Genomic DNA, 21155 nt, shown 5'->3' with positions numbered 1-21155 from the left:
CCTTCAGATTATTATAAGCAAATTCCGGTGTTGTTATTTGGAATTTTGTCAGTTCGTCATCATCATCGTCTCGGTCGTCTAACTCGCTCCTCAGACGAGATTTTGTTAACTCTAGATCCTTGACACGTTTTTGAAGTTTAATGACGAGTTGGACATCGTCAGCATTCACCAATTGTTTCTGTTTAAATTTGCATAGTAATATGTTTTAAACAAAATGTTTACTTTCAAATGGGAGAAACTCATTAAATAAAACTTTTCTATTATTTGAGACCCACAATGGCCTTGAAGTAGTAAAAAAAAATACAATTTTTGAAAAAAAATAAAAAGTTCTTGGATTTATTTTAGCCCTTAAAATTAATAGAAATAAAACATGTAAGAAACCGTTACTAAAAGCCAAGAAAAAATATTTCATGAACATTTTGGTCATGTTAAAAGAAAGCCAAAGCATTTCAAAATACATTTTGTGAGCAAATAATCACCAAAAACAATTCTTGACAAAAGCTGTTGATGAGAGGTTTGTGCTGTATATTAGTCTTCAGCATTAAAGAGTGAAAACGTTAAGTTGCATAATTTTGCCATACCAATTTCATATAAATTTCCTTTTGTAGTTTTACATTTATCCGTTTATAAGGGAAAGAAAATTAAAAAAAAATTTACCATTTGAGGGCCATTTTCTACCTTTTCATTTATAAGGGAACAGAAAATAAAAACAAATTTTACCCCCCCCCCCCCCCCCCCCCAAAAAAAAATACCAATTATGACAATCAGTAAAATAACAAGCATGTAAAATCATGCCGATTATCTCCCTTATCTACATCCTGTAAAATATATTTCACTTACTTTGAGTGCATTAAATGCTGAATCAGTGATGACATCACTACTAGAGGTTGGTTTTTGTTCTTGTTCTTCACTTGTATCAATTTCTTTTTGCATTTCAGCCTTTTCTTTTTCTAGATCTTTGACACGGTTTTGTAACTTTAGTAGCAAGCCAACATCAATATCCTGCAAGAAAATCAAAGTTCAGAAAATATGAAAGTTACATGAAGGTTTACGTTTAATCATATTTTTCTGGACAATTTACAGCTGATATATTGTTTAAACACCTGTCCTTTTTTTAAACTGTTTGTTGCCCTCCAGATTTTTTTTTTGTTATTTTTTGTCGGGTTGCAGACTTATTAGAAAACCCTACTATTCCTATGTTCTAGTCCAAACAGATAAGATGCTGAAACATATTAATAGGACTAAAAGCTTGGACTTCTGTATTTTGGAAAATGACTTGTAACAGTTTAAAAAAAGATGACTGGTCAATATTTGACTAATTCAATTAATTGTATCGAATAATTTCATACATTATCTTTATAGAAAATTGATAAAAATAAGCAAATCTTTTACAGTTTCTGTTGTATTTTTAAACAAAACTTGCATGGGTTGAGAGCACTATATGTATAGCCACCTGTGTATTGTTGAAGGTTACTTGTTGCCCATAAGACTTCTTTTTGTTATTTTTGTAGTTGGGTAGCTGTCTATTACAACATTACCCCATGTCTCCCTTTATTCCTACTACATCACCAACCTTAGTTTCTCCATTAACAGGTAGTGGTGGAGCTGGTGCTTTCTTCTTCTTCTTTGACTTCTCTGTGCCATATCCTTGATCCTAAAGATACATGAAAACAATTCCATTTTTATGTTGCATTATGGGAAATTAAATTTAATTTGATGATGTGATTCTTGGCAAGGTTGTGCACAATCATACTTCAATTTTTATTATGAGTTATAAGTTGATGTGGTCTGCTGTATTGTCAAATAATTTAATTTTGAATGTAACACGTCTTCTGATTGGCTGACATTATTTTGTTATCAGCCCATAGACAAAATTTAGTCATGTGACCGTGATGTCATCAACGTTTTTTCATGGTTTAAAATGGTTTAAAATGGAATTAAGCATTAAATTATAAGAAATGACTGTAATATTTTTTCTGTCTATTAGAAATAATATATAAAAATGTGGTGCACACTGTTAAATAACCCACTACGTGCGTTATTCAGTGTGCACCAAATTTTTTATGTTATTTCTTCATAGACAGAAAAAATATTACAGTCATTCCTTAAATATTTGTGGTTTATTGTATGTGTTATTTTGTGTTATGCCTGTTTTTAAAATCTATGAAGGCATGTGCATACCTGTCAACCTGTGACGATGAAAATGCAGGTCATGACCTGCATTGAAGAATCAAATCTCAGGTCATAACGCGTACGAACTTTTTCGAGCTGAATTTCAGTATTTATGGTACATTTTCTCATAATGTATACCAAAACATCAATGCATGTTCACTTTGTTAAGTCATTTTAAATCTTATTAAATATTATTTCATTGCACTTTTAATGATTTTTTTAATTTGTGCAACTCAGTCTTATGTGCTTTACTTTTTGAGAAAAGTACTGCAATCATCAAACACTAGAATTTAATGGATTTCTTAAATGTTTGACACTATTGACTAGGTAGCCTTGAACCAAATTCAAGGAAATTAGACTATGATAAAATATAGTAATACAGTTAAAGGAAGTATAAATGTAAAAAATAATTTTCAACTTTTTTTTAAAAATTGTATAAAGGTATAAAAATAATGAATAGTTATTTTTCAATATGTATTTGAATTTTATATTTTTAAGATTTAATCTTTTCCACCCATAAAACGTAAATATAAGGAATAATTTTGAATGGTGACAAATAAGAGGAAGTAACTCTAGTAAACCAATGGTGCAATTTATTTACGACCTAAAGCTAAGGTAATTGGTGTTAATTTGTGTTTGACACCAAAGCTGTCAAGTGAAGCCATGCAATTAATGGGTCACTTAATTTTACAGTTTACATAGCTAGATGAACTTCCTGTTCATGGAAGAATTACAAATTTGCCTGTATTTCAAAGGAATATTACTTATGAAATCAATCTCTAGGCTAAGAAATGGGTGAAATCGGGTCATTTTCGGAATTCCCGGGTTATTTCAATGACCCGGCAGGTGTTCCAGGTGATCCCTCAGAATTGTGAAAATCTCGGGTCACACCCGCAGAATACGGGTCAGTTGACAGGTATGCATGTGAACTGCTGCATTCTATTAAATGTGAAATGTTGAGTAATAAAATCGTCCTTCAACTTTTGCTTCTCATGTTCTATATAGATATAGGAAGATGTGGTATGAGTGACAATGAGACAACTCTCCATCCAAGTCACAGTTTGTAAAAGTAAACCATTAAAGGTCAAATTACTGTCTTCAACACGGTCTTGTATGTGTACCATAATTACATTTCATTTTGTCTAATTAAATTTTTAAAGAATTAAATTAAGGTGTCAATGAAATATCTACACATAAATCATTCTTTTGCATGAATCCACAGTACAATACTAATGTAAAAATCATCCAGAAATTTATATGACAACATTAACAAATCTAATAAGTTATCTCCCTTGATTTACCTCTTTTTCATTTTCCTCTTCCTCTTTCTTCTCATCAGGAGACACAGAGCTGGTATAAGATTCCAGACTAATGGCACTAATGTCTGACGGTGTACGTTTGTGACCTTGAGGACTTGTGAGGTATTCCATTTCTCCATGGAGGTTCTCTAATCTTTGTTGTAACCGAGCATGTTCCTTCACAAGTTTCTGATGGTGCTCTCTTTCGGAATCCAACTCTGATAGCAACTGTTTCTTAGCAGCTTCAACTTTTGCTTTCACCATATCTATAAATACAAAGTTCCTTCGTGAATTTCATCAAATATATATTTCTTCAAGTGTTAAATCAAGTTTACAACAATCTATTATTTTAAGTTCCTTCATGAACATCCTCAAAAGTTTCATTTAAATTTGAATTACCAATGCATATTATTTTATGGGCTCTATTTTAAACATTATTTTTTAATTTCTTCTTTATCTAGTCTAAAAATAAACTGGAAAAAAATGATAAAATTGTAAAGTTCTTTGATGTACATCCTCACACGATTAATCAAGTATCAATTTTTTTTACAACTGCGTATTATTTATAATGTATTTATTTGTTCAATTTATATTTCATATTTATCTTATCTGAAAATAGATAAACAAAATCTGGTTTTCCCTACATTATATATAACTGAACATCAAATTCAGATAAATCTTATTAAAACATTCATTATACAGTATGTCCTTTTTACATTTACGTAATCAAAAGGAAATTCCAGCATGAGAAAATCAAAATGCGAAAGCTAAAAAATACTTATTTTGGTGGCAACATAGCCAACATAATAAGTATTTCATATTTTTAATTTAAACTTTTTTATGATTTACTTTCACTTCTGGCAAATAGTAATAAGTCTCATTTATTGGATTTTTCTTTCCTGATGGAAATATATAGTGTACCAAAAGATGTAAAGGTTAAGATTGAAAGTCAAGGTACAGTAATTGGGTTATGTCACAGATTTTTATAAAATTTTGCATAAAGTTTTGGTTCATTGAACTATAACCGAAAATCAGAAAAAAATCCCATTATCTGTTTTATTTCTTGAAATATTACTGATTAAATTCTTTCGAAATAGGTGAACATTCATAAAGACTGCACATAACATCGACAAAATATCCATAAATTTCCAATTTTTAAGATAGAGTTTTTTCTGTAGGAAAAATTTTAAGAAAATCTGTGACATAACCTTTTTACTGTAACTTGATCTTAAGTTTAGTATAAATTACCAGCAAGTTCTTTTTCTTGTTCATCCAGCTGAGTTTTTGCCAGTTCTAAATCAGTTGACAGTTTGTTGTTCTCCTCTGTTAATTTGTTTGCAATCTGTGTAAAGAAATAAGAGATAAATTAAAAAAAAAACTCACTTCTCCGTTATCAATGATTGTTTGATAGATTGATTTTGCTTGCTTAATGTCCAGTGGCAATTATTTCGTGCATTTTCAGGCTGGCTGAGAACATGTGTCTACTTTTTGGAAATAAAATCCAGTTCATCATTACATTTACAGGCGCGGATCCAGAGGGGGGGGTTCCGGGGGTTGGAACCCCCCCTTTTTTTTGGACGATCAATGCATTCGAATGGGGACATGTAATTGGAACCCCCCTTTTTTAAAATGGCTGGATCCGCCCCTGCATTTATAACTATCTTTTTTTGAAACAAAGAATGGCATTAACTCTGGAAAAGGTATTCTAACATGTATGAGATAATGTGATAGTTTCAAAAGTTTGTCCTTCAATCATCAGAAATATATTAAAATAATAAAAGCTGTGGTTGAGCTTTTCTTAAGTTATAGCCCAAAACAGCTTGGAGCACCACATTACCACAGATTATTAACCGTATTCTCTACTGAAAAACTCAATCATAACTATAGTAAAACAATACTAATTGTAAAATTGTGCCTGTTGAAAAAAAAAGTTTGCTGCACTATCTAATTCTTCTACAAACTTGGCATGAACAGAGAAGCTGGGTTAATACTCGTAATGCGCCTCAAATTGAGGAACTCTAAAGTTGTGCGTAAACAAATAAATCTATGTGTAGAGATATGTGTTTATATTTTTTAAGAAGTGACTCAGCTTAACCATTTGTTTTAATTTGGAAAGTAGAGGATCATAGAATAAATGTGTAAAAAAAATGGAGTTATTGAATGTATGCAAAGCATCAAATTTTCAAAGTACTTATTGTGTGAAAAAGGGAATTTATACCGTGAGGCACAGCATCACCAAAGGATTTTTGGGGTGTGTCCAATTTACAGAAAAACTGAATCTCACTTCAAACCCTGAAAATATGAACTTAGCTACAAAAGAAAACATTACCAGTACCACCTATGGGAAATCAATTACGGTTCCTGACCCAGCTTTACATTCACAGAATATATTTCATGACCTAAATATTGACCCAGTACCTCCACTTTGTCTTTCCTCATTATTTCCTTCTCAGCTATCAGATCTTGTTTTTCTATTTGTTCTTTCTCTAACTCAATTTTCAAAGCCTTAATCTCAGCCAGCAGTTCTGTAATTTTATTAGATGACTTTTCAACTTGACCTGACGAGCCTCGTAATTTCTCGAGTTCTACTTTCATCTTGTCCATTTCTCCTTCTTGTTGTTTGACAGCATTCATTTCTTGTTTCTAAAAATAAAATATCAACATGATGCATTTTATCTTCAGTATTAAAATTTAACATGTTTAACCAGGCCATATTCTGTGTGTATGTGATTGTCCCAAATCAGGAGCATGCTATTCAGTGGTTGTCGTTTGTTGCTGTGTTACATATTTGTATTTCCTTCATAATTTTGAACATAAATCAGGCTGTTAGTTTTGTCAATTGAATTGTTTTATATTTTTCATGTCAAGATCTTTTATAGCTGACAATACTGTATGTTTTTTTCTGTTTTTCACTGTTTTTCACTTTCATGAGTATGTCTTTTTAAGTTTGCACTGGAGCTGGTCTCATACCTTTAGTCCAGTAAAAATATTTTCGATTTTGAAATTGTTTTTTTTTTTATCTTATTTTCACTTTAGTCTATTAAAAAACCACATATATTTCCGATTTTGAAATTGTTTTTTTATCTTATTTTTCACTATCACCATGATAATGACCTTACCCTGACATCCAGTTGCTGTTGAAGCTGTATAATCTTGTTCTCTAAGCCTTTGTTTACATTCTTGATATGGTCCACTGATTTAGCCTCAATCTGAAATACAACACAGTCACTTCTTATGGTCAAATGCCCACATATAAATGTAAATGAATTATTAATGAAAAACATGTGATATTTTTTAGATAGGCAATATCAATACAATACAGGTGATTTCTGAATAAACAACCACCTACACTTAAGATAACATTGTAATGTGTGATGAAAAGTACATTGTTCTATTTTGGAAATAGACCTGAAATGTACGGTTGCTATCTTATTGGTGTTCATCCAACATCTGTTTTATCTATATATGATTTACTTACAATATAAACTATAAATATAGATAAATGGGGAATGTGTCCAAAGGAAACAGATGATGCCCCTACTTGCATATCATATAAAGTTATAATTTCAGTAGACCTGTTTGGTATGGTAAAAGTGACGATACCCAAATTTGTAATTGATCTGTGTTTTGTGGTAAAAAGCATTGTGTATAAGTTTCGTAGCTTGGTAGCTTGGTAGAGGCAAACTAAAGTAAGAGAACAAGAACGAAAACAAAAAAATTAGCAATTTTTCCATTTGTAAACCGGCATAACTATAGAACTGTTAAATTGACGCCACCAAAATTCAAACTTGATCTGTGTTTTGTGGTAATAAGCATGGTCTAAGAGTTTCATTATATAAGCTTCAGGCAAACTAATGTTAGAGATTCGAAACCAACTTTTAAACGTATGTACAGACGGAAAAGGGTGAAACTTAATGCCTATAAAAATCTTAACAAGTTTTCTACAGAAATACTGTAAATTCAGAAATGTTTGCTGATATTTTTAAGTGACTGTTGTACAATGGAAACATGTGCGAGATTAAAATAATGCAATCAACATCTTAAATTTATTTTTTGTTTGTTTTGGTTTGTTATTTTAGAATCTGTACACTTCATTGCCAAAAACATGGAAACAATATATGATAAAAACAAACCTTTAGTTTTTGAAGCTCCTTCTTGGCCTTTCGTCTTCTATAATGACCTTGTAACTTGATGATACCTCTGATAACACGACGATATCTAACACGTGCCAACCATCCACGGGCATACCTCTGTATAACCACAGCTCTATGAGTATGTAGGGCTTTCTCAAACTCTCTTCTTCCAAAGAAGCCTCGGATACTGGCCTGAAAAATTATTTTTCTTAATTAATTTCAAATTATAATGTTACTTCGTGAATATCTGAAGTTTGACATTTAGTTTGACAAAATGTTTTATTGTTCTAAATCATTTAAAATGGTCCTAAATCAGGAGTCTGTTGTTCAGAGATGGTTGTCCTTTGTTGATGTGGTTCAAAAGTGTTTGTTGTTTTTTATATAGATTAGACCATTGTTTTTCATGTCTGAATACACTTTCTCGCTATTTGGAAATCTGTTCAGCTTGACTATAGAATCAGTCCTGCTTGAACTTTTGACGTCATACTACAATCACTTTTCCATTGTGTTGTCAGACATTTTATATTATGACGTCAAAATTTTACAAGAACTTTTGTGATGTCCAGTAATTGTGTTAAAATAGAGATGAGGTGTATTGTTTTACACTAGTCATTTTGGGTCCTTTGTAGCTTACTGTGCAGTGTGAGCCAAAGCTCAGTGTTGAAGGCCGTACATTGATCTATCACTATTTACTTTTATATTGTGACTTGGATGTAAATAGTTATCAAAGGTACCAGGATTATAATTTAGTACGGCAGACTCGCGTTGCATCTACATAAGACTCATCAGTGACGGTCAGATCAAAATAGTTATAAAGCCAAACAAGTACAAAGTTGAAGAGCATTGAGGACCCAAAATTCCAAAAAGTTGTGCCAAATACAGCTAAGGTAATCTATTCCTGGGATAAGAAAATCCTTAGTTTTTACAAAATATTCAAAGTTTTGTAACAGGAAATTTTTAAACAAATGACCATACAATTGACATTCATGAGATGAAAATTTGTCTCACTGGCACTCGTACCATATCTTCTAATTTTCATATTAAATCCTTCCTTACTAACCTGTAATATAAGTACTGCATTCCTGACATACTCATAGTGACTCCTGGCTTTGTAGCCCTTCCATCTCTTCTGAATTGTCTTTGCAGCCCAGGTCTCCCGCAAATGTCTGGCATATCTGTAGAAAAGATAAAACTTTGGATTAACCATTTTTAAATATCTGCATTTAGGACTTCATAGACATCTATCTCTTTGAAGGTAGAAGTGGATTAGAAAATGGGCTTTTAAATAGGCTTAAAAAAAGAGTATAATTCTATCATGAATTTTTCAAAGTCAGTTGAAAAAGAACTTACTTATAGTCTTATATAGCTTATTTATGTATTACATAGGTGAATTAATGTGAAAGATTCAAGACACATGCACGTGTTGAGGGGGGGTCGGAGGGGTCCTGATCCCGGAATCCTAGGCTGATGAATATGAATTCCAGAGGTCCTAAATTTAAAGAAATTTAAATCCCAACATCCTGAAATTTGAAAAAAGAATTCCCATATCCCGAAAGGATCAATCCTGAAATCCCTAGCTTAAAAACACCCGATCCTGATGTCCTGAAAAAGGTCCGGCACCCACCCCACCCCAACAGTGTTATTAATCGTTATACATTAGTACCAAGTAAGTCACAGATACAGTTCTTGATATTGACCTAATGTGTAAGTAAGTTTCTCATTGAATACCATTCAGAATAAAATTGAAAAGCAATACTGGCTATTTCTTATATGTATTGTGGCTTCTATAGTCATTAGTGTTAAAAATTTACTATTTTACTAAAAATATTACACAAGTCAAATTAACAAAACTGTATTAAATACTTCAATTTTTTGATTTAATAATTCTACACAGAAATGGAAAGTTCACAATAGGAAAGTTTAGGTTTCTTTCAGCCCTCACAATCAAACAACGTTTTGTATGTTTTTTTTCAATTTTAGTTCAACTATTACTGAACTAGTACACATTTTTGTATAGGGGTCAGCTGAAGCATGCCTCCATGTGCTGAACTTTCTTACTGTATTGAAGACCCATTGGTAGCCTTTGGCTGTTATCTGCTCATTGGTTGGGTTATTGTCTCTTTGACATATTCCCTATTTCTGTTCTCAAATTGCACATACCGTCTAGCCAGCAGTCCTTGTCCATACTTGGTGATCTAGTTATTCTACACAGAAATGGAAGGTTTACAATAGGAAAGTTTATGTTTCTATCATATAACATACCGTCTAGCCAGCAGTCCTCGTCCATATTTTTGTAGAAGTGTAATAGACTTTGTGATCTTCCTGTATCGCTTCCTCTCTAACCACCCTTTGACGTGCTTCTGTATCATGATGCCACACGATCGTAACTTGTCTGATCGGAGCTTTTCTAAGTAGGCCACTTGTCCTGCTCGGAAAAATATCTTTGTCTTTCCAAATCTGTATTTGTCTGGATCCTACAACATAAATGTAAATGTAGTAATTATTGTTAAATTTATTTCTGTTCTATTCAGAGATATAAAATTTTACTACTACTATCTATTTCTTTTTTACAACATAAAGCCAGAAGAACTGATAAATGAATACAAAATCAACAAGTATATATGTAAAATGTCGATGGTTTTAAGACTCAATAGTATAAATGGTTTACAGTATAGAGCGAAAATATGGAAAAAGATTTCCTGTAGACAAAAATTAAATAATTGAAAAATAAATTATGTATCTTGCATATTATTATATGAACATAAATATAAACAAACAAAAAGTTCATGCAATAAAATTTGAAGAAAAACATAAATAATTTGTTATGTTCAAGTTTCCATACTTAAAATCTTTATAGACAGTCAACCACATTTTTGAAGAAAGTTATAGTTTATAAACCAAGAAATTGGTAAGAAACTAAGTGAAACTCTCTCAGGCAAAGTTGTCCTTTGGCTTTTAATTTTAGGTCTTTTTAGTCATATAGCTAATCAACGGTTTGAGTTCTTGGGTTCTTAGATATCATTGGCTTTCGATCATTCGGTAATGAGCACTCCTGATAAAAGTTAATGAAGATAAGTGCTTCCAACACATGAAATTTTAGTGCACTTTTCATTTTCATCACAATCACTTAAAGATGTAAACTTAAGTAAAAGGAGAAAACATTTCAATATTCTATATATTTACAAGTAGATATGCAACTGGCTAGTACATACTCTATATATAGACAGATCTAAAAGAGAAACAGCAGGGATATTACATGCTGTATATAAAACAGAGTCATTAATGTGAAATAATAAATACATGCTAAACAAAGTGATAAAATATAATTCAAGAGAAGAAATTGAGAGATATGTATTTGTTCAGGATGTGAACTTCAAAAAGAAAACTATATTTTTTGCAAAAACTGTATTGTAAAAAATGTTTACTGGGATCTTTCATGTGAGCTTAGTTATTATTCGACCTCAATTCGTAATAAACATAAATTCCACAAGTCACTCAAAAGTTGAATTTCATACTTATAAATTTTTTAACAGATACTTTTGGGTGTATAAAAACCAATAGCTAATAGGTTTAAATAAAAAATATTTTTAGTTCTACCCTGTCGTACCATGTTGATTTTTTTAAAGTTTAAAAGATCTAATAAAATAGATAAATAAAATGGCAATTATTTCATATGTATTCAACGAAGACTTTTTAATATATTTCAAATGATAATTTTCTTATATATTTTCGTTTATATTATTATTCTACAATCCAAATTATATAAAAAAAGACAGGTACAATATTTTGTTTCCTTATTACCTAGGTAAGTGAAAAACTTGTTTTGTTCAGATTCTTGCACTTAAACAATGTATTTATTTCTTCTTATTCTAAATTTAACATTTCCAAAATACTCAACCTTAAAACTTTAGTCACTACTTATATTAATGATACAGATAAAAAAAAATAGAAAATTAAAAAAATTTGTTCATGGTCATCATGCATTTCCTTGACATCACAAGGAAAACATTTGTTAGTTTGAAAATAAAATGGAGGAAAATGGTGGATTCTGCAAAATAATAGATGAATCCACCATTTTTCTTTTTTTAACAGAACTAAAAAGTTTAAATACCAGTGGCAGAAGTGAGTAAGGGGACAAATTCCTTTAAAATATTGTCACTTGCTTGTCAGAAATGAAAGGGCTCAAATAATCATTTTTACTTCTGGAGAAAAAAAAATTGAACCCCAAAATACTTTAAATACAACAAAAATGAAAAAAAACTTCTATCAATTATTTCAATTTTCTATCTATAAACCTGATCAAGATGTCCCTTTCCAGACAAGAAATCATGCTAATTTACCCTTCATCTTGAAACAGTGCCCTTTCTTTCCTTTAATCCAAGCAAGAACACTGCTACAATATTGCTTAGATAAATTCTTGATCAAACTTCTGGCAAAAAAGCATCTAATTTTGGTTCTGCCACTGGTTACAAATGCAAATTTTCATTATCATATCATGCCCTTGTCTAATAACATAATGACAATGACATAACCGTCATACTACCTCTATAGGTTGCTTGTTTTTACGATGTTTTGTCGGTGACGATTCCTAGAATATAGCATAGTACTATATATCTCTATACTATAAATATATATTTATCATAATATTTTATAGTTGCTCTCAGTACCTGTTAGTTTGGCTTTTATTTACTGTTTGTTCATTTCTGAGACTAGGAAAGATACTGTAGTTAATTTATCATCATAAATATCATGAGAATTTCTGGTAAATCTTAAATGTTTAAAAAATTGTAATAAAATCAGGACTAAACCTTATTTCTATCAAACACTAAGTTAAACATGAAAATGTTAAATTTTACTTCATGCATTTTTCAATCATTATGCAGGGAAAAACTTTATAATTTTTGCATCGTCTGACTCTGTGTAATTAAATTACAAATTTTAATCATTTGTTGATGCTCTGAAAAACATAAACAACATTAGGTCCGAGAACACAATTATTTCGTAGTGCATTTCTTTTAGAACATAAATGAAAATTAAAAAAATCCCACCTGCGTTTTCTCAAAGAAACTTTTACAGTGTGTTGTACTACTTTTGGGACAAATTATATCAAAATTATAGAAAACTTCATCGACTCTAAATCAAAATCTGGACAATTTTATGTTTAGGGCGTCTTGAAATCTTTTGACAGCTTCCGAAGTGCTAATTTTCAACCTTTTTCAGCTGGACCAAATTATATTAAAATTCTAGAAAACTTCATCGGCTTTAAATCAAAATATGGACAATTTTATGTTTCCTTTAAAATTCTGGACCCAAATTTTTTTACAGTGTAATTTCACCCCCTACTTGCAATTTGAGGCATTAAACATGGAGAAATAAATTTGGAAGGGGTATACAAATTAATGGCAAGTAACCCACTGTCAACACTAGGGACTATATTCGTGAACAACGAAAATCAAGGGACGACAATTGTGGTCTCGGACCATTACGTTGTCTTGCCTATGTCTTGTTTCCTCAATTTCTTGGAAACTACCATTGAGATTATGTAAATAGTTTCTACACAAAAAATACTTTTTTCCAAAAACACCTTTTTATTTGGAATTATAAAAGTGTGCATATAGAAACTAGAGGCTCTAAAGAGCCTGTGTCGCTCACCTTGGTCTATGTGCATATTAAACAAAGGACACAAATGGATTCATGACAAAATTGTATTTTGGTGATGGTGATGTGTTTGAAGTTCTTTCTTTACTGAACGATTTTGCTTCTTACAATTATATCTATAATGAACTTTGCCCATTAGTAACAGAGAACTATATTTGGTAAAAATTTACATAAATTTACCAAATTAATGAAAATTGTTAAAAATTGACTATAAAGGGCAATAACTCCTTAAGGGGTCAACTGACCATTTTGGTCATGTTGACTTATTTGTAGATCTTACTTTGCTGAACATTATTGCTGTTTACAATTTATCTCTATCTATAATAATATTCAAGATAATAACCAAAAACAGCAAAATTTCCTCAAAATTACCAACTCAGGGGCAGCAACCCAACAACCGATTGACCGATTCATCTGAAAATTTCAGGGCAGATAGATCTTGACCTGATAAACATTTTTATTCCATGTCAGATTTCCTCAAAATGCTTTGGTTTTTGAGTTATAAGCCAAAAACTGCATTTTACCCCTATGTTCTATTTTTAGCGGTGGCGGCCATCTTGGTTGGTTGACCGGGTCATGCCACACATTTTTTAAACTAGATACCCCAAAGATGATTGTGGCCAAGTTTGGATTAATTTGGCCCAGTAGTTTCAGAGGAGAAGATTTTTGTAAAAGATTACTTTAATTTACGAAAAATGGTTAAAAATTGACTATAAAGGGCAATAACTCCTAAACGGGTCAACTGACCATTTTGATCATGTTGACTTATTTGTAGATCTTACTTTGCTGAACATTATTGCTGTTTACAGATTATTTCTATCTATAATAATATTCAAGATAATAACCAAAAACAGCAAAATTTCCTCAAAATTACCAATTCAGGGGCAGCAACCCAACAACGGGTTGTCCGATTCATCTGAAAATTGCAGGGCAGATAGATCTTGACCTGATGAACAATTTTACCCCATGTCAGATTTGCTCTAAATGCTTTGGTTTTTGAGTTATAAGCCAAAAACTGCATTTTACCCCTATGTTCTATTTTTAGCCATGGCGGCCATCTTGGTTGGTTGACCGGGTCACCAGACACATTTTTTAAACTAGATACCCCAATGATGATTGTGGCCAAGTTTGGTTAAATTTGGCCCAGTAGTTTCAGAGGAGAAGATTTTTGTAAAAGTTAACGACGCCAGACGACGGACGACGGACGCCGGACGCCAAGTGCTGAGAAAAGCTCACTTGGCCCTTTGGGCCAGGTGAGCTAAAAAATCACTTTAAAATAAAATCTGTGTTAAACTGTCACAGATATTATATTGAATTTTAGTATAAAATTCAGTAGGTACCTGTATAATTGATATCAGGATATTCTGACATGTCTTCCTTGGGTTAGCTCTGTCTATGTCCTTAGATCTGGCTAATACTCTGTATCTCTGGAAAAACTCACTGTACGTCCATCTGTAATGACCAAATCAAATATATATATTTATGTACAACAGGTGTATGAATTTTCTAGTACAAGAAGCAGGCTAACTGTATTTAGAAGTTCCATTAGTATTTAAAGTTGTGTGCGTGCACGAAAAAAGTTATCAACAAGGGTGGAGACCATCTAATGAGTAGTGTGTACGTTTATTTGTATATAGGCAGATTAATCTCCAGTGTAACAGTTTATGCATTACATATGTAGTGTTCATATTTTAACTTGCACTTCTCTTTTGTAGATTGATTGTTAAATGAAAGAACTGATGCCATTTGTGGTGAAATCTGTTGTGGACATTTGTCTTGTGTTTTATGTGTTTAATAAATTTTATGATGGACATCGCACCTGACATTCTCTATAATAGTGTTTGTCTTTATTCATACGGAAATAAATGAATTAATTGAATAGTTGAACAGAGTGAACTTAGAAAATAAGTCAAAATATTTATACATTCAGATCTTCACAAATGAAAGTAAAGAAAAGTGCCTCTGACACACTTAATTTATAAAATGCTATTTCATTTACAGACTGTCAGCTAGATTGTCATGTTAGCCAAAACAAATACTTCATGTTCATCTAGTGAACCTTTGCCCCATTTGCATCAAAATTTCCTCAGTACTTAGGGTACATATTTTTACTTAAGGTGGTACCCAACGCTTCACTAAAATTAATTTGGCTAGTTTAATTTTCTTAAAATTTTGACAAATTATTTACTTTGACCCTTTGACAAAAATATAAAAATTTCCAAAAATTTGAACCAACCGTTTAATCAGAAAAATTACACTGGTTATATAGCAGTTTGACAAACACTTATTTTGATCATTGAGAAGCTTAATATTCCCTCATGAACACAACGTCATTAAAACGTTCTGCTGATTTTACAGAGTTATCTCCCTGTAGTGTTAGGTACCACCTTAAATCACTAAATCCAGTATCTTGACTAGTTGATTTCTTAAACAAGTCATGCATGAAACTTTATGACTGCAAGGCCTGACATATAACACAACTTCTCTCAGAAAAAAAAACAACACATCTGGACTAGACTTTAACAGAGTTCTTTTACATACAAAATGGTAATTTGTGTTTAAATTTTAAAGATTTACCAGTGAGTGAAGAAAAGAAGGGAAAAATTGAGCAAATTAAGAGATAACTGTATTGTATTTGAAGCTTTAACGACGTCCATCGGTAATTTTACTGTCACAAATTTAGTTTACCTGGCGCACGTAGCGGAGACAGGTAAACGGGTATTTGCGACAGTATAACTACCGATGGACGTCAGCAAAGCTTCAAATACAATACAGTTATCTCTATTCTAATGCAAAACAAGTTCGTAATTAATTTCAATCATTATTTCAGTGTAAAATCTTCATTGAAGAAAATTCCGCGAAAAGATGTTATCTTCTTTGGTCCCTACACTAGGTGACCTCATAGTTATGCTTACGGCGTCAAACATAAACACCGGGAAATTTCTGGTTTCTGTGCCGCTTCAGAAAGTAATAAAATTTGATAAAAAGAAGATTTTTAGGTGCAACATGTGAGTTTTTTGGCTTATTATTGTAGAAATTACATGTCAAAACATTCAGCAATTCAAAATGTCAGCTTCCTTAGATACAGACAAGGAGATAGGGAATTTTAGGCAAACTGTCATCCAATCAGAACAATTGATATAAAATAAATGCATTAGAATAGCTCTTCACCGTTGCAAACCTTGGTACAACCTCAATATATTGTATCAAGGTTATTTCCAGTTGGATTCAGTTTTACATTTTGGGAATAATAGATCGTCATACATACTGTGGATACATTATTATTCGTTGGATACCAATTTTCATGTATTTCATGGGTACAGGGCTAGGGGAACCATGAATTCAAATATTCAACGAAATACAAATGTTCTATATGAAAGTATATAGACTTTGCCAAAACCAAGAAATTAAATATCCACAAATATGCAAGTTTTCCTCAATTTATGAAAAATGTGTACCCATGAAAATAAATGAATCCACAATATTTTATTCCACATCTCCTTCAAAATCACTTCTTTTTCAATTTTTACAAAAAATATGAAACCGATGTTAAATTGTACTGAGCACAATCTACATGTGACTTTTACTAAGAGATAATCAAATCTTTTTTCATGATCATTGTTCCCAAATCGCCGTTTCAGAATCTAATGCATTCTGTGTAATATTTTCTAAAAGGGTACACCAAAACGTTGTGATTGGTTTAAAACGTTCTTAAAAATGGAAATTCAATCAATTACATAATGTTGTTATCATTTTGGTGTACGCACAATGAGTTTACCCATAATCCTTTAGATTCTGTAAAGGCGAATTCAATGCCTTATGCATTTTAATAGACAGGAAAATTGTTTATGTACCATAGATTTCACTGTAAAATACGTACCACAAATCAAATCAATATCAGAACATGCAACAATTTCAGTTTACTTTAATAAATAATTTGTTCCTACAAACCTTGATGGATAACCAGCTGCACTGATTCTGATAGTTTCCAGAACACCACAGGCTCGCAACTGTTCTACTCCTCTCTTAGGGTCAAATCTGTAAGAAAAATAAACATGCAGGCATTAAAAACTTTTGGTAGATTTCAGTACATTAAATCAGGCATCAGTAGCAGGGGCAGATCAAGCCATTTTTAAAAGGGAGATTCCCAACCCAGGAAAAAGTTGGGGTGGGTTCCAACTATATGTCCCAATACAAATGCATTGATCGTCAAAAAAAAGGGGGGTTCCAACCCTCGGAACCTTCCCCTTGGATCTGCCACTGAGTAGTATTTTTCACAGTGAATTATTGTACAAAAGCAATTCTTTAAATGAAATTTTTTTTAAAAAATACCGTTTAATATTTGTTTGTATAATTAGTCATATTTTTTATTCTGGATATTTAATGAAGAATTATTTCATTTCGGGGTCTTTTATAGCAGACTATGCAGTTTGGGCTTTGCTCATTGTTGAAAGCCGTATGGTGACCCATAATTGTTAATTTCTGTTTCATTTGGTCTCTTGTGGAGAGTTGTCTCATTGGCAATCATACCATATCTACTTTTTTATATTATCTCTTTAATACAGGTGTTCTGTTTTCCTGTGGAAGAAAGCTTACAATTCTGGAGCACCTCAAATTTTGAATTTTGTGGACTTGTTTGTCTCTTTAATTCTTTTCGTTTTTTACCAAAGTGTTGCCATTTTTTTTGTATTTTTTGTTTGAATGTACCCTTTAACTATTCTGCCTATTTTTACAAATAAATATATTGATAGAGAATCAAAAGAATTTGAGCCATTCTGTTTTAGACCGTGGTCTAATTTTGCCATTTGATTAGACTTTCTATTTTGAATTTTCCTCCGAGTACAGTATTTTTGTGATTTTCGTTTTAGTCAGGGTACAATTAAGACCTTTTTTTATTTTCTCAATTTTCATTTTTTTTTTTATTTCCAACCATTTAAACATATACATGACATACATGTAATATAATACATGTAAGTTATATATTACAATGTCATTATTATAAATACATCATAATTGGAAATATTTGACATTTTTTAAGAAAATTTTTAAAATATTTTACTGTATATTTTACTCTGCCATTCAGGTTTAGTCACAGTTTAGGTAAAATGGATTTTACTGTATTGTGTACACCTCTAACCAGTACTTACTGAAATGCTTCTTTCAAGTCGTTAGGTTTTATACATCTGATATAATGAGGTGTTGTAGCATTCAGGGTGGTCATTATACATGTAAGTTATATATTACAATGTCATTATTATAAATACATCATAATTGGAAATATTTGACATTTTTTAAGAAAATTTTTAAAATATTTTACTGTATATTTTACTCTGCCATTCAGGTTTAGTCACAGTTTAGGTAAAATGGATTTTACTGTATTGTGTACACCTCTAACTAGTGCTTACTGAAATGCTTCTTTCAAGTCGTTAGGTTTTATACATCTGATATAATGAGGTGTTGTAGCATTCAGGGTGGTCATTAACATAAACAAGGAGTCTCGGAACTGTAATGATAAAATATAATAAAATTAGCCAAAAACTAAACGTAAATATAAGAATGTATCAGAGGACACAAATGCCCCCCGCTCATCGTCTTTTTTCAGTTGATAATTGTCTTGTTTTTCGTTCATTTTTTACAGAAATAAGGCCGTTAGTTTTCTCATTTGAATTGTTTTACATTGTCTTATCGGGGCCTATTTTAGCTGACTATGCAGTATGGGCATTGCTCATTGTTGAAGGCCGTATGGTGACCTATAGTTGTTAATGTCTGTGTCATTTTGGTCTTTTGTGGATAGTTGTCTCATTGGCAATCATACCACATCTTCTTTTTTATATCATTAAAGTTCACCTGTCTTTTTTCCTATAGTCGCCGTCAGCTGAAATTCGTAGTGGTTATCGGTAAAAATAATCTAAACTATCAATCGCGTTCACTCCAGATATAGTTTTTCACATTCCATTCATAAATCGCAAAAAGAAAAACCACTACTGACCTACCTTTTAAGTGATCGCACTGTAATAATCCTGACCTTCACTTCTATGAAAAAGTGAAGGTCAGGATTATTACAGTGCGATTACTTAAAAGGTAGGTCAGTAGTGGTTTTTCTTTTAGCGATTTATGAATGGAATGTGAAAAACTATATCTCGAGTGAACGCGATTGATAGTTTAGATTATTTTTACTGATAACCGCTACGAATTTCAGCTGACGGCGACTATAACATAGAAACAAAATGTCATATTTTTAGCTGATATTAGAACATAAAACATAACTCTGGATTAATAATAAAATGTCAGCAAAAAAAAGCAACAATAAATTTTTGTTTTGTGTTGTAGATCATATATCAAATTGTATTATCTTCAAATTACACAAATTGGTTTCAAAAAAGATTTTTTTTTCCTGTAAGTATTAATGCTAGCTCTATTTCTATGTTCTTAGAATACAGTGTTAGTATTATTCAAATCTGGAAATCCTGAAACAACTATCTGGTAGGGCTATCCTAGATATTGCTTTGTGACATTACTGTGAAGATTAAGAATTGAGGTTGGATAATGATTTTATTTTTGTTGTTGCAAAAAGCAACCTCTTATAAATTCAAATGGACAGAAAATCTTTGTCAATCAAACACAGTTTCTAGAATAGCCCTTTATATCTTGCAGAAACTGAAATTTGCAACTGAAAAAGTAATGTTTATAATTCTCTACACACAACCAAACTTAAAAAACAAAGCTATCGAAGTCTTCAAGTCATTTTTTTTTTAAATCTAAAATTTTAATTTATCTAAATTTCTATAAATCTCTCATTCCTTTAAATATTCAAGCAATATTGACCTCAAAAGAATCAGCCTTCATTTACTAATGGGGACCTAGTGTCAGGGTTAAGATTCCATTTAGGATTACAGTTATGACAGAGGTACTAGGCTGGTGTTAGAGTTAGGCATTGGTTAAGGTTAGATTTAGGTTAGGTTAAGAGTTCGGTAAAGGTTAGGTTAGGAGTTAGGGAATTTTAAGTATAATGTTTAACTGGCTAGATCCCCTAAGGTATATAAAGGCCAAAGAGTCTATCATCCATATTGGTGAAACTGGTAAAGAGTAGTCCCAAAAAACTTTGAGGAAGGTTTAGGAACAAAAGATTTGAAGATTGATTTCAGCTTAATTTTTTGGTGATTTTTCATAGCCATTAAGTGTAGTTTCTGGTATTAAAATACAATTTGTTAATAAGTTTGGTTGTATCTTAACATAAAAACAACATAAATTAACAAATTAACATTCATGCAGATATATATTGTTAGATAATATTATAACCACTCCTGTATAAGAAATGTTAGATATTAAAGCTACATGTTTCTCCTGTCAATAGTTCAACTGTTCCAGTACAAGTCAAAAATCTATAGTTGTGACACAAAAACTTTAAAAATCACATATACTCAATAACTCAAAAAATCCAACACATTTTTGTACATTATGTATATTAATTTCATAATTTCTTTTCATTTACAATAAACATTTGTAAAATTTGTGTATTCTTTAGGAATAATCTTAAAATGAATCCAACGGTCAACACAGAAGTTAATGTTTTCATGTTGTTAATCCAAAAACAGTAATTTATAAAATGACAATAAACATGATAAAACTATTACAAATTAAAGCATGCATTCATTATTTCAATTCTTTAACCACTTGCAACAATGTAAATTCAAATTAATGTGATTGCAAAAATTTTAATGATGGAAAATCAGTTCTTAAATTTTGCATTTTTTTTATCAGTAAAAACTTCCCAATAATTTCTGCATTTTGAGTACTAAAAAATGCTGTATAAGTAGAATTTTGTCATTCCAGGAAGTCTGAACCCTGAACTATTGACAGAAGAAACAACTAAAACTTTATTATTAGATTAAGC

At 31.3% G+C, this 21155-nt stretch overlaps 1 protein-coding gene across 5 annotated transcripts in view; it reads right to left on the bottom strand.

Moving 5' to 3' along the window:
• The window catches only part of LOC139495540 (unconventional myosin-Va-like), a 92662-nt gene that overhangs the window by 48153 nt on the left and 23354 nt on the right, over window positions 1-21155 (bottom strand). For all 5 annotated transcript variants that reach the window (XM_071283795.1, XM_071283797.1, XM_071283798.1 and 2 more), the window contains 14 exons: window positions 18667-18764; window positions 17213-17299; window positions 14602-14713; window positions 12147-12191; window positions 9866-10077; window positions 8664-8778; window positions 7604-7795; window positions 6590-6679; window positions 5889-6113; window positions 4719-4812; window positions 3474-3736; window positions 1574-1654; window positions 841-1002; window positions 2-178 (listed from right to left, as the gene is read on the bottom strand). In XM_071283795.1, the coding sequence (XP_071139896.1) occupies window positions 2-178; window positions 841-1002; window positions 1574-1654; window positions 3474-3736; window positions 4719-4812; window positions 5889-6113; window positions 6590-6679; window positions 7604-7795; window positions 8664-8778; window positions 9866-10077; window positions 12147-12191; window positions 14602-14713; window positions 17213-17299; window positions 18667-18764 (1953 nt within the window). The remainder of the gene's footprint in view (window position 1; window positions 179-840; window positions 1003-1573; window positions 1655-3473; window positions 3737-4718; window positions 4813-5888; window positions 6114-6589; window positions 6680-7603; window positions 7796-8663; window positions 8779-9865; window positions 10078-12146; window positions 12192-14601; window positions 14714-17212; window positions 17300-18666; window positions 18765-21155) is intronic.

This window comes from Mytilus edulis, chromosome 11 (genome assembly GCF_963676685.1).
Source record: "Mytilus edulis chromosome 11, xbMytEdul2.2, whole genome shotgun sequence".
Lineage (NCBI taxonomy): Eukaryota > Metazoa > Mollusca > Bivalvia > Mytilida > Mytilidae > Mytilus > Mytilus edulis.
This window is presented reverse-complemented; position numbering and strand designations above follow the sequence as displayed.